Here is a 15,072-nt window from a genome sequence, read left to right on the forward strand (position 1 = left end):
ATTTATGGGCTTTGGTAGACCTAGACATATTAGTGCTTGTTAGGGCTTTGACTCCGAACTTCGTTTTTCGAATATAATTCAAATATCAAATCAATATTCGAACGAATATTAGGCAGCCCTTAATATTCAAACCTGTTAAGGGCATTATTTTTTCTAAGTGTCTTTGCTTGAACGTTTTCAATTCAGATTCCGAGGCTTTTTCACGCCTGGTGAAGTTGTGAATCGCGAGCTCATTAGCAAGGCTAGCAATGGTCATCTGGGCTCCTGTAGTTGGCATCAACACCGACAACGGCCCCTGAGGAGATCGAAATTTACATTCCTGTCCATTTCAAAAGTAAAGTGTGGCGCTACTATGCGTTGGGAAAATAACCGGTAAGGATAAAGTAATATGTAGGACCAAACTCCCATACCACGGGACAACCAGCAACTTGGGAGCCCACAGGTCTACACGAAACATATGCAACTTAAGTTTTATACCATGTCTCACTGAAGGCATTTAATGGTCAAATGGTTCATTCCGTCTGTGCACGGCACCTTCTCAACGAGCAGGTGTGCGCCTGCAGCCAGAGGGGGCGCCAATGCACCAATTCCCCACACAATGTTATGTACTTCATTGAAAACCACTTTGCTGCGCGTTTTTATTTTTTACTGCTCGTGGCGCCCCCCACAAATATGGCGCCCCGGGAGGCTGCCTGGTTCGCCTGTGCCTAAAACCGCCACTGCCGGGAAACCTCAATGCATTAGTTTCACTCCTAAAGGGCAGGGTCTTCAGTCATCAAAAGCTCTACTGGTGGATGGCTCACGGTAGATTAACTCACAGCAACACATTTGCTTTCATACAGGACACCAGGCATGTTTTACAGCACTTTATTTTTTTATATACTTAAATGATTTTGATTGATCAGAGTTGTAAGCCCTGGGTTCCATGACTAATATTAGCCAGTCTTGTCACTGCGATATGGTAAGCCTGCTTTTGTCAGTGTTTGAAAGGAGATTTTTAGACTTGAACTAAACTTTGGTCTACTTTAAAAAGAAATGGCTTCATTTTTTAAGCACACCTGTTCGAGAATCTGACTTCTGTAAAGGGCTACAATGAGGATTATGTATGCGCTCATTTGGTCGATGCTCTTTTTCCTCCTTGTTGAGGACAGGAAACATAGCGGTGCTGCAGGGTCGGTGGCTTCTCATGTGGGATTAGCGGGTGGCTGTTCCGAGAGGGTTTTAAACAGTGGAGGTCCTCTTCCTGATCTCTTCTATGAGGTCCGCTCGAGAGACATCAACCTGCAGAGAAAAAGTCACGCAGAGGGTCTGAAGTTATGCTCAGCAGCCAAACGCCGTCATCAGAAAGAGGCCGCACGGCCACATCGTCTACACCCCTAAAGATGAACTGAACTGAAATTTGAAGTTTAGTTGATATAACAGATGTATTGTCTGCCTTCTCATTGGTACAATAACTAAAAATGGCTGAACTTACTAAAAGGGATTAAATTGTACGGTGAATGTGTTACAGGGCGCCGCCATGTTGGATTTCAACAATCAGCTACGTCACTGGCATGGTAACCTACTCCTACTCTTTTGCTCTAGCAGCCATAGCAGGTAATGAGTCAGGCTCTGAGGCTCGCTGAAACAGCTACGGAAAAGCAAACAACCAGGTCTACAGGAGGATCATCTTATTGCATTGCCCCTGGCTGAAGTAATGAATTACATAGGGCCAAGGCAGCAGGGGTAATCATACATTTCCACAAGCTACCTTTGGATAGGAAACCAGCCGTTAATACATGGCTGGCAGCCTTAAAACTGACTAACCCTCCGATAGCCCCTGTCATGTCAATATCCACAAGCTAGCACTCTGACCATAAAGTGTATAAACTATTACTCGGACGATATCACAGATCTATGTTTCCAAGCTGCTAATCAAACCACGGCGGGTCTGTAAACAGAAGTTCCACAAATGTACGCCGACTAGCCGATTACTGATGCAGAGAGAGTTAAACTCAAAGTAGTTTCATAGTAAGATGTATCTGTGCAATATCCATCTGTGCAATATCCAGTGTTGGGACTAACGGTAGGGGACTGGGACTGCGGTAGCAGCATAGTTTACACTTCCCTATAGTTGGTATTACCTAGGCAACCAGATCTGTTATAGTTTAGTTACCTGCCGCTGTCATTGCTACAGAAGGGATTTTATTAGCCTATTCAACAAACAAGACATGGCCACGTTTGAGAGACATACCAAGGTCTGATTTTGAAGACGATGAGGAATTTGTTGTATCCAAAAAACTGTACCTGTACGAGCTGCAATACACTGACGAAGAACTAAGAAAGATGGATGCTCAAAAGGCAGAAAGAGAGAGCGTATGTAGAGACAGCCGCCCTTAGAGCTGCAGTAGAGAACCGGGACAGATGGTGCCGATGCAGAAACTATATAAAAATGCTGACAGATGACTTATGTTTTTGCTGCAGGGAGTAGGACTTAGTTATCCCACAGATTCAAGAACTGGACACTAGTTTAAGACCTAGATGTTTTACCAATCGTAAAAGTACACTGAATCACCATGTGGCCTTCTAGGTGTCCCGACTGGAGTGCGTTTCTGTTAACTTTCTGCTGTTGTGAATTGGTGGCTACACCACTAACTAACCATAGCAAAGTAAAATTCCGCCACCACTGCTGAGAAACAAGTCCCTCAAAATGTAATGCGGTCATTGCACTCAATGCAAACATTATTCTATTAACACAGGCATATACATCGATAGCCTGGCGTTAGTATTTATTTGCCTCGGGTGTACTGTGGAGTTGGTAAGACCGTTTTTATTGGCAGGCTAGCACCAGCGATCTCTGAAGCTAGAAGGATGGAATGAAACGTGTTGAACGGTCTCCAATGATAAATAACACACTGAACTCACTTGGTGATGTGGTCCTATGTCAAATTCCGAACTACCCCTTTAAGTTGTAAAGAAATGTATGTGTGTGAAGTGAAGGGATTTGAAGTCTCAAGTAAACATGCACACCATTTAAAAATGTAAAATGGTTGGAAACAAATGAAGTGACGAGTTAAGGCATCGCGCCGCCTTTCCAGTGAATCAAGAAAGCCGACCCCGTGACGTGATTTGACCCCTCGGTTTCACACAGGCAAGACCGAATCAGAACCAGCTTGGCGGTGTAAAAATGACTATCGAAAGATTTACTCCACGACAACCAAAATGGTTAGCTTTTGGCTATCATCACGTGATCCGCTCTGACCCGACTCCAGGGATAGAGCTTGTGACGTCACACTCTACACTCAATGGACGACCAACTGAAAATATACGAAGATAAGTGTTTATTTTTTTAACGTTTGAACGAAGGTTAACTGTTAAAAGTGACAAAGTCTGAAGTAGTGTCACCGAATGGGCGGACAGTCATTGCAAGTAGAATATCTTAAGTCTCCCAAGTTTCCGCCGTCCAAGCTAATCTGAACATTTTAAAATCCGAATAGAGTCTCTAGGTGAACATTTTTAGTGGGTAGTGTCCCAAAATGTGTAAAGAATAATTAAGAAAGAATAAAACCTAAGAAGAATAATAGTTGAGCGCTGCATGTACTACTTACCTAGTAGGTACTACGAAACTGATGTACAGTAACATTTACAATAAGTACTATGTCACTGATCATGTTCTGGTAAACAAGCAGGTGTTTCGAAATTGAGTTATGATTTAGTTTTTCTCTGAATCTTTTGTTGATATAATATTGCCAAGACTAAATTAACTTAAACCTTGTTTACAAATATAGTTAATCTATTATTAAGGTATACTCAAAGTATCAGCCAATACCTCAATTGAGTTTTTAACAGCTAATGAACATTGTTCAGAATAATCTAAACTGCAGACCATAATGGAATGCAGATCAACACTGGAGGGAGTTTATGGCTATAAGTGAATTTAACACACACACACACACACACACACACACACAACATTTAAAACATAACTATGTGTCTCTAACCTCCTCTCTTGTTGCGACGGTGCGGAGTTTGACCATGCCATTTTTCAGTTCCTGCTCCCCCAAGATGGCCACTAGAGGAATGCCAGAGTCCTCACAATGCTGCAGCTGGCTCAGCAGTTTGGGATTCTTCTTGAACATCGACTCCGCCTGCACACACACACACACACACACACCATACTTCAGATACACATTCATCTTAATAAAACAAACAGTCTAAATCCCCGTGCCTACCTTGATTCCAGCGTTCCACAGCTCTGTCACCAGTTTCAGCCTCTCCTCCAGTAAATTCTTCTGTGCCGAAGCCACCATGATCTGGATTTCTGTGGTGCGCACCTTCTCTGCCTGGGGAAGCAGTGCGCATTGAGAGTACTGAGGGTGTCCCACAGCGCAACTACAGCGTAACGGTGTGGGTGCTGGGTGCTACCGGCCGGTCCTCACCTCCACCTTCTGCTCCAGGATGGAGAAGATCCTCTCCACGCCGACGCTGACGCCCACACAGGGCACCGCCCGCCCTTTGGGGTCGAACATGCCCACCAGGCCGTCGTAGCGCCCGCCGCCCGCCACGCTCCCCACGCTCAAGCTCTCCTCTGCTTTGGGGGCGCCCGCCTGCGGAGGGGGCGGCGTCGCGCCCGCCGGGCCGAGCACGGCTTCGTAGATGATGCCCGTGTAGTAGTCCAGGCCCCGGGCCAGGCTCAGGTCGAACACCACCTGGACGGGGGAGCAGAGGGCCGCAGTTGGATCGTGACGGGAACTCTAACGGAAGTTTCGAGTTCTGAAAATGGTTTCCTCCAGATACTAAAGACACGGCGAGCTCCGAGTACCTGTGTTCAGTCGACAGTTCAACCTGCGCCGAGCGTACCAGCCTCGGGGGGGCAGGAGGTATACGTAAACAGCCTCGGCACTTTTACTGCTATACCCTGACCCTCATCCCGCATGGCTGAAGGGAGAAGGGCCGTCCTTATGATGAGCATTTCGCATGCTGAATATTTTTGCCTCCTTAACCCATAATGTCCGTCAGGATACATTTTGCTGTACAGTGAAAATTTCGGAAAACCTTAAAATCGATTGGCTTTTCCGCCCCGATGGATTACATAATCTGAAACTTGGTGTACATGATCTGGATTTTCCTGATTCAAATTTGAATTGTATTTGTTGTGTAAAACAATTGCAGCAAATTATGGCAAATTCAACATTCCTCAGAGAAGTTCATGCCATTACTAATGAACTTTAAATGAGAAAACAGGGAGTGGAAGGACGGGACACTATCATGTTCAGCTAACTTTTAACCGTAACATGTTCAGCTAACTTTAACATTTTCTATATACCCGTGCAGCTGTGAACTCATGTATTGTATGATGTGTACTTTTAGGGTTAGGATAAGACCTATCATCTAGCGTTCACCACGAATGACTGATAAGCAGTGCCAACATTTAAATATTTTTTAACCATTCAGCAAACAAAAGTCAACAGGCTGATTATCATTTAGGGGGCCACTCAGACCGAAATGTCATCAACACGCCCACTCATATGTCTTGTCAGGATGTTTTCAGGATACCAATGTTGTTCACATATACGGCCCATCAGGAGAAGAGCGGGCTAATAGCAGGAGTTACGTGTATGTGTGAAAGCAGCTTCTGTAACTAACTAAACTAACTAGGTAACATAATGCTCTCCCAGTTCTCCACGCATTAGCATACTGCTGTTTGTTTGTAAGCATACATTAATATTTATGCTTGTGTATATGTGTTTTCTGTGCATGATTAATAATTTAAGAAAATAATGGGTGTAAAGAACCAACTCTAGTTGTGTCAGTTAATTTTAATGCAAAAAATAATAATAAATGGTGCAAATATCAAGAAAATCGGTTTTAACCCATGCCTAATTCAGAACGATTATCCAACATTTTATGTGTCGCAATGTGTTCAGACTGGAGAGTAGCTGTGTTAATGATGGCCTGTCAGTCTCACCTTGTCCGTGACCTGGAAGAGCTGCAGGTAGCTGAAGAGCTGCTTCATGTCGCTGAGCCCTGCGCAGGCCTGTTTACTCTGGGACATCTTCGGGTCCTCAAGTAGGCGCACTGCTAGGTCCATCCCACCTACAACAACAGAGCAGACACACAAGGGTCAGGAAGTAGTGCATGGGACATCAGCAGTAAAGCCTACATTAAACATCGTAGAACTTTTAAAGGTAAAATAGAAGGGGAAAAATACAAACAATTCTGAAGAATGGATACCAGTCCACTGTGAAACGTTGTACCAAACTGAGCCATACAGATAGCTTCTTCCAGTAAAAATGAATGACCTCAATGTACTATTACAACCACTAATCAGTTCTAAATCCCCCCCCCAGCAGTGAGGCACCCTAAAACCACATCCAGACGGTAGATTTCTTACCCTGCATGCTAACATACTCCCCAATCAAGTCGGCAGCTTCCTCGGACAAACCCTTCTCCTTCACCATCTCATTCTTCACATCCTCCCAACACATCTAGCAAAGCACAGGACAAAGCATTCAGACACAGGCAGGGTTACAATAGCAGTGTTTCCTAGAACCATGTCTCCCCCCCATGACACACACCAGGGGGGGTCATATAGCTCAATTTTTCTCCAAATAGGCTGAGCCATAAAAATACAGCTTGTGGAAGAAGATCTTAGACAAACGTCCAACTGAAGCTATACCAGTAAAAAAAACAACTAAAAGATGATGCAAATATGGGGCATTTACTATAATAATCATGCCGGTGAAAAGACTGATGGAATACTCAACATATATGGCCTAGTGAAGACGAGCTTATGCCTCGACCTTTCACCTTAATATTCTATGTATGTAGAGGATTCAATTATAGTGGAGTTTACTTTTGAATCCAAGAGTTATAGTGTCACGATGGATATTTGTGGATAAGAGGATTATAATAAATAGTTTCCGAAATAGTACGCAATATACTACTGCACATCGTCATGTTATCAAAAGCAACAGATATTAACGTCCTGCAGTGCAAGGAAACACTAGCTGCGTTTCCATCCCCCTGATTTTATGCAAATTTTGAAGTATCGAATCAGTAAATGGTAATGGAAACACCAAAATTTGCATAAAAATCCTCTAATTCGCAAAAAGGTTTATCCGCTCGCTTGAGGCGGTTTTTGAGGAATGCGAAAGAGAGTAAATGCGCAAAATGGGAGATGGAAACACACTTTTCGAAACAGCTGTGACGTAGCGAACATTGAACACACAGGACTGACAACGTCCTTCCGATTTCCGCATAACCACCGGCCATAGCAACCCTGCCGACATCAACTTGTAGCGTCAATATATTTTTAAGCATATATGGATGTCTATGTTTGCATATCCTTGAATTAAACCGTGTCCACTAATCCCTGATATATGGACACCTATTAAGTAATACCAGTCAAATTGTCTGTTCAGCCTTCAAAACGAGAGCTGGTAAATTGTGGAAAATGCATTAAACTGTAATCAGAAAACGTGGTTATATGCTATAGACCCTATAGTATCTGTGGTATTAAGGCTGGGGCGAATTTCGATTTATAAATATGTACAATGTATCCTTTAAATACGTCCATGGAACAGATGGCCAATGTGAATAATAGATACGTGTGGACCGCTGAAGAGGTAAAACCTTTCCTTGCTCTCATTGAAGAAAAAAACATTACAGCTTTTTAGATGGAAAACAACGCATTTCCACTATATATCAGGACCTAAGAGAGGATGTTATCAAAAGGATACGACAAGCCCTGGAATGTGTGTAGTGTTCCACTCCAACCACTTGATGGAAACGCGCCTAATTCAAATTTCTTTTTTGCGAACTTTCTAAAGATTCGCTTCACCTTTTAGACGGAAACGTGACTACTGACTTGTAGCGCCGACCGCTATCGTGATGATCATTGAAGTAGACATTGAGACTCACAAAAAATGGACGCTATAGGACAGTGATCATGGTTTGTCTCAATATCAGAATAACAACAATGGGTCAAATAGCAATGGCTGGTGGAATGGCCATAAAGTAGGTCTGTATATGCAGTGTAAGCTTGTCTAGGCCCTGCAAGTCACGATGTAGGCTATGAATCGGAATGAATAGTAGGTAAATAGGTAGTGGCCATCCCCAAAATGCACCAGAATACAGGAAATCAAATCTATTAAATTATTATTATTTTATTTTTTTTTAAATGGAAGGGGGGGTGAACCCCAGACCCCCTGTCTATTACTGTGCCCCACCAACATTTTTGATCACCAGCCGCCACTGATATTGACGGTACAAGTTGATGTCGGCAGGGTTGCTATGGCCGGTCGTTATGCGGAAATCGGAAGGACGTTGTCAGTCCTGTGTGTCCAATGTTCGCTACGTCACAGCGGTTTCGAAAAGTGTGTTTCAATCTCCCATTTTGCGCATTTTCTCTCTTTCGCATAAGTTAAAAACCACCTCAGGCGAGCGGAAAAACCTTTTTGCGAATTAGAGGATTTATATGCAATTTTTTTTTCGTTTACTAATTTGATACTTCAAAATCGCATAAAAGCAGGGGGATGGAAACGCAGCTAGTGATAATTATAAGTCTATGATAATAGTTTACCACTATGCTTTAACAAAACATATCACAGATAGTGATAATTATAGGTCTATGATGGAAGTTTACTACAATGGATGCAGTAAGAACACTGTTGAAAAACGTAAATAGGCTGTTAGCTCCAATTTGTACAGTTGCCATGGTGACTATGACAAACATACCTGAATGCGATTGGTTAAACTGATATATTTGCTGGCGAGAGCCGTGGTGTGAATAAATAAAAGTTGCCTTTTCGCAACGGAACTCGTGTGTATACAGTCATTCACTTCAATGATTTGTTACTTAATTGTTGTGTAAAGAAATCGCAACAATGGCATTCAATGGAAAGGAGTGGTCAACTTCAGTTGTCTCAGCGCTCTCCATTACCAAGGACAACGCAGATAATTATATTGACATGATTATATTGATATATTATTAACTTAAAGCGGTCAAGGGGAGGCGTTAACATAACATCCTTTTGTGACTGTTATTGACTTAGGGAGGCAGGATAGAAATTTGTTTTGTTAGAATGCCTAGTGGGCAGAACATTGATAGTGTCTTTGGCCTGCATGAGCCTTATACAGTGTATAAGTACAAAGTAAGTTTTAATAATATGCTAAATTTGGAATATAATTAAAATACAAAAAAATACTAAGAAATGCAATTTGAATGGAATTATAGAGGAAGATTGACAGCTCTAGTGTGTTAATGATGTGCTAGATTTTGCAAAAGTTCATATTCATCGGCTTATCACCAAGGGTGTCACCAGAAAGAACAGAACGGAAATCTATGAAATTGCCGCATTAATAACCCAAGACGGGGAATTCAGGAAAACACCTTATCCAGTTTGTCCACTGTCGAGCAAATGGTGCGAAACTTGTCGTCCGGGACGCCGCACACGGCAAACATCCCATCCAGGATGCGTCTGTCGTTCACCTGGATTGAAAGGAGACACTCATTGTTGTTGGTTGGTGTTGGTGGCTATACATCATGTCGTCATGGGGTGGGGGGGTGCAGCGACCGCACCTTGATGTGGAAGTCCCCCAGGTCCAGCTCACTGAGGATCTCGCTCACGATCCGCAGGCACTCTGCGTCTGGGATCATGGGGTCGTAGTGGCCTGCTATGTCAAAGTCCTATGAAGGAACGTCAGTCATACGTTTGAGATGTACTTGGCTTTATAACGGAATTCTCCAAAGAGATCGGCTCAATGCAGACACAACCCGAACCACAGGTACACCGCTTCCTTACTGTGAACACATGACCATGTGGTTCACCTGTAGCAACCAAGTGGAATTGGTATGAGTAGACAGTGTCCTGCTCCTATGAATGAATACAGACGGATAAAACCCCACACATCACGCAGGGTTAATTCCGCTGCTCGTCATGCTGGATGTAATAGGGCAAATTTTAGCAAACACCACTGAAGACCAAACAAACAGTCATGGAGTTTACCGAATGCCACTCACACACTGGTAGAACTCCCTGTAGCGCCCGCGAGTCATGGCTGGGTTGTCACGTCGATAGACCTTTGCAATGTGGTAGCGCTTGATGTTGCTGATCTTGTTCATGGCAAGGTAACGAGCAAAGGGCACCTGAGAGAGAACATGTCAAGGACACTAGGATATTCAAAAGGAGGCGTGTTAGTTAGTACATTGACTTCATTTAGATCTCTCAGGATACGGTGAGGTCATATCTCAGGGACAGCAGCTCGCCTCCTTGGTCCTTGAGGTCGTAGATAAGCTTGGAGTCTTCTCCATACTTCCCCGTCAAGGTTTCCTGCACAGCATCCAAAGAAACCACCATTGGCCATCTGATGAAAGGCTGTACTTGTGTTTCATGCTACCAGTGCCCATGGTACCTTGAGTTCAAAGACAGGCGTGTCGATGGTTTCAGCACCGTGGCGTTTGAAGCAACTGACAATGGTGTTGAACACCTTCTCTCTGATGGCCATTTGCTTAGGGTTGTAGTCTCTTGTTCCCTGACAAGAAGTATAGGACCCATAAGAAACTTAATTAGAAAGGCATTATGTGTTCCATACAAGCAGTCTTGAAATTGATATTTGTGGGTGTGCAACACAAAATATTTGCATTATTTTGGTTTTAAATCACACTATGGTTTGTATGTTTCGGCAATACATTTGTTTTTGGACTATGATATCTTGCCTACTTAACATCTGTCATGTCCAATTTGAACCTACTGCAATATGTTATTGGCAGTTCACTATTTTATAGCCTAAAATATTTTAGTAAAGCACTAAACTAGTCTCCTGTAGATACAGTGATAGTGTTCAGTGACAGTGTGTTAAATGTTATGTAATTTAAATGTGCAAATACATTAAATTAGAAAATGCTATATTCAGTGAAAAATGACACACATGGGTAAATCTAGCCAATTGAAATGTATGACATTTCTCTGTTCATTTACATAGTAAATGAACAGTAGTACACTTCACATAGTAATGTTGAAATGGTCTTACCTTAGGAGTCTTGAGCACAAATTGATGTTTGCCATCATCACCTCCCAGGCGCAACTTCAGCTCCAACAGTTTTGCCACTTCCTCATCAATCTGGAAAAACAGAAAAACCAAGGCAGGCATTTGAATTTCCTACATCTCACTGTTAGCGAATTAGGAAAAGAGAGTCGCACCTTGAAATGGTATTCCTCCTTATTACCTGAGCAACAGTGATCCCAGAAACGGAGCGCAGCAGTCGGAACATTCCAGTTCGAAAAGCCGACAATCCAGTAAATGTTTGGATGGTGAAAGATCCAAGTGTATTCATCCCGGCAACGGTTAATTAAACGGTAATAAATATAACAAAATTGGTCGATCAATTCCCAGATTTCCGTACAGGGATGGAGTTCAAAAGAGCATCACAGGTCAAGCATTGTCCATCGGCCAGCCATGTCACAGAGTCATTCAGTCATGGCACCAATCAGGATAGGAGTTTCACACAATGTTTCAGAAATGTCCAGATTAGAGATGAGAGAGAAGATAGTTGAGGTAGGCAAGGACAACAGCGGGCGATGCATCAGACCCAGGTTTGGATGATGGAGGTGGTGGTCCAAGGGGCCCCGGCAGGAAGAACAGGAGAACATGTGAGAGCAACCCTAGCACTAGGTGGGGGCAGGGGGATCACATCACAGTGGGGGTGGAACATGAAATGCAGGGTAAATTAAGCAAGCCACAACCCTTCCCAACAAACAGGCAGATATACACATCTGAAATAGACTCCCGTCATTGTCAATAGTATAGTAAGTATTTGATCATAATAATAAAAAAATATTTATAAAAACATATATATATATTATTATTTTTACTTTTTTTCTAATATGTATTTTTTTTATACATTGGTAGTCAAGGCGGGGCCCTATTGTTGTTAAGGCCACCTTAACCATACAGTGGGAAAACATTGCGCTCGCTTAAGTTAATTAGCACCTGAAATCAATTAAGTTTGAGTCCTCAGTGATCACTTTGGGATTGGGCCATGATCTAGCTATCCATCCATCTATGTATCTATATGGTTATATACGGTGTATATATAGTGTATATAACACACGGTGTAGATAGATCAGATGGATGGATCGATAGATCATATAGATAGATGCATAGATAGCGATATAGGTGTCTATAACTATATAGATAGATGGATCAGATAGATCAGATGGATGGATATATAGACTACATAGATTTATCATATAGATATAGATGTCTATAAATATATATAAACAACTATATCTCTATCTATATGATATATTTATGTATCAATCTAAGTTGGATAGATCATATAGATGTAGATAGAGTCTGTATATCTATCTATCTATCTATCTATCTATCTATCTATCTACATAGTTATAGACACCTATATGATAGGTGTCTATAACTATATGTATCTTTACATCTATCAATCCATCTATCTATCCATCTATAAATATATAACAGGTTAAACGTACTTGCCATATGTGCACATTGGTGGAAACTATCGCTGAATACAAATAAACAGAGTGCACAAGTAGGTCCTACTCAGAGATTTGGAACGACTTTTTTGAAGAAGGGCTCATGTCCCATCTATTTATTATTCCATTGGCCATAAGTATTTCAACAGGACAGGAATTGTCGAAGTTGGCCAATTGCATTTTAGACTCACCGCACTATTGGCCGGACATATCCTACATGATGACTTCTATCAGCAGCTCATATAAGACACAGCATTTTAGGCCAGACATGTCTGAAATGAAGCGCTACATCAGAAGCTCGGCCTTACTTTCAATCTCAATATAACTTGGCCGGTGGGGCGTCATCTTCATCAGTCATCGCAAATGGATAAATAAAGTATATACATATTTTTAATAAGTAACGGTTGAGTAGATGATAAAAATGGTTATTTCGAATTGAAGGTGTAGATCGGACAGTGGTTAGTTCATCTTATCTTCAGTGAGAGGACACTTGGTATTCTAGCAGACGGTGTCGGGTCGGCTAACAGAAACGCTGAGTGGAGCCACATGTACTAACCTGATCTTTGCTCGCCTTCTCTGCCTTCAGTCTACGAACGACCTCCCCTTGGACTTTAATGGCCTCCTGAGTCTCTGCTCGGTCCGCCATGTTAATAATGTTAATAATATGATGTCATATGATATAATGTGAATAACACACTACCGCACAAGCAGCCGCAAGAATTAAGTGAAAGACTTCCGGTGTCACACCGTTTTATGTCCCCACCGTGAAGGGTGACTGCGGGGGGCGCTGCTGAGCATGTTCTGCAACATGAGCGCAAAGCTTTTACGGGCATGGGGTCGTTCACGTGCAGAAACATGACGACTTTTAACTGTCACATGGTACCGCTCCTCGGGCTCGTTGGTTGAGTGACAGGGCAGTGGCCGACGATGATGATGATGATGCTGGTGATGATGATGATGATGATGAGGATGATGATGGTTTGTGAATTCTGAACAGCGTTTCACATAGTAGCCTGTAATAGGAGCTGCGCGTCTGAAGCTACAAAGTCTGTAGCTCGAGTGAAGTTTTTAAAGTTAAATACACTGATTCATGTCTTACTCATCAGTCCACAAGCAACAGGAAACAATCCATGATTGGTCACGTTAAATATATACCTTATTTATATATCGTTATTTTCCTTAAACGCATCAGTGGGGATGTAGCTCAGTGGTAGAGCGCATGCTTTGCATGTATGAGGCCCCGGGTTCAATCCCCGGCATCTCCAGGTGAATGTTTTCATTAAAAAACATTCATTAAAAACAAACAATAAATTCATTATTTTAATTAAGTCCAAATTAATTGTCTCGCGATAAGTTTAAATTAGTTAACGGCAGATTTTAAGTTTAAAGTGTAATTCCGGCAAAAATTGAAGGGTCTATGTTTTGGCATGAAAACCCATCAAAAAAGCCCTCCAGATACCTTTTTCATTGAAAATCGAGGATTAGAGTTTGCCCCTGGCGCAATGTTTGGCGTCCATGTTATTGGCTTGGGGCATAGTGTTTCGCTTCCAAATCGGCATTTTTGAACCACTAATATTGCTAAAAATAGCACCAAACCTCTTCAGTAGCATGACTAGGGTCCCTACACATAAACGAAGCACCAACAACTTAGTTTGCAAACCCGGAGTTTATTTAAAAAGACAGTTCAACAAGCATTTCCGGTAGGTCAGTGTTTACAGGAAGTCCACACAAATTGATTACCGAATGCGCCGGAGTTCAGTTCAAGGAGGAAAGTTTTGGAATTTCTAATTTATATTTATAAATAATATATAGCAAGTGTTGACACGTAAATTAAAGGACTTGCATATGTAAGTTACAGTTACAAAATATTTGTTCGCTCCAATCAAGCATGGCACGTTGTTGACAGAAGATGCACTGCACACGTGATTGACGCATAGAGTGACCCAGAGTGATAGATATAACAGAGTGGTGTCACTTCCATTGTACTCCGTTGTAGCGTTTTTTTACCGCCTACTTCCGGGGTATGGAGCCTCGCATAGTTCCAAAACATCCATTTACGGCGTAGGAGATCATTCATTTTCATTGCTGGCCGTCAAGTAACTCCTGAGGTAATTGCATTAAATAGCTACCTCTTTTGAATTGTCAAATGTCTATATTGTATCAGAGGCCCTTTATGATGCATATACTGATATTTATTTGTATATGCACAGCGTTATTATGCTTTTTTTTTTGCCTGCTAGTTTGTTAGCTCGACTTCGCCATCTGTGAAGTATCTCCCCGGGTAAATTGATTAAATTGCTACCTCTTTTGAATTGTCAACTCTCTATATATTAGGGGTTTTCAAAGTATGAGATAGTGAGCCCCCCCCCCACTCAGAGAACAAATTTCAGATGAGCCCCCCCCCACCCCAAAAAAGAAATGTTATAAATCCCTGTGTTTTGAAAGATCTTTTAATTATTTTACACATTTTAAACATCTGATCATATTTTAAACATCTCTGATCATATTTCTTTTAACAAATTTTAACATTTTAAACATATTTTTGAAACATTCTAAACATCTTTGTGCGTTTTTAAACACA

At 42.0% G+C, this 15,072-nt stretch overlaps 1 protein-coding gene across 2 annotated transcripts; it reads right to left on the reverse strand.

Annotated features, from left to right (window-relative positions):
* Positions 1-865: 865 nt before the first annotated feature.
* Positions 866-13,215, reverse strand: hars (histidyl-tRNA synthetase). 2 transcript variants are annotated; one of them, XM_079745046.1, is made up of 14 exons: positions 13,048-13,186; positions 11,210-11,651; positions 11,014-11,103; positions 10,396-10,515; positions 10,218-10,313; positions 10,004-10,129; positions 9,563-9,670; positions 9,374-9,472; positions 6,374-6,467; positions 5,948-6,075; positions 4,419-4,688; positions 4,212-4,322; positions 3,981-4,127; positions 866-1,281 (listed from the first exon to the last, which is right to left on the reverse strand). In XM_079745046.1, the coding sequence occupies exons 2-14, from the start codon at positions 11,315-11,317 to the stop codon at positions 1,222-1,224; spliced, it is 1,557 nt and encodes a 518-aa protein (XP_079601172.1). In that variant the 5' UTR covers positions 11,318-11,651; positions 13,048-13,186; the 3' UTR covers positions 866-1,221. The 2 variants fall into 2 exon arrangements, with proteins under 2 accessions (XP_079601172.1, XP_079601173.1); XM_079745047.1 differs by lacking the exon at positions 11,210-11,651 and having other exon boundaries at positions 13,048-13,215.
* Between the last annotated feature and the right edge of the window lie 1,857 nt (positions 13,216-15,072).

Source organism: Pollachius pollachius (genome assembly GCF_949987615.1).
Source record: "Pollachius pollachius genome assembly, chromosome: 10".
Classification (NCBI taxonomy): Eukaryota; Metazoa; Chordata; class Actinopteri; order Gadiformes; family Gadidae; genus Pollachius; species Pollachius pollachius.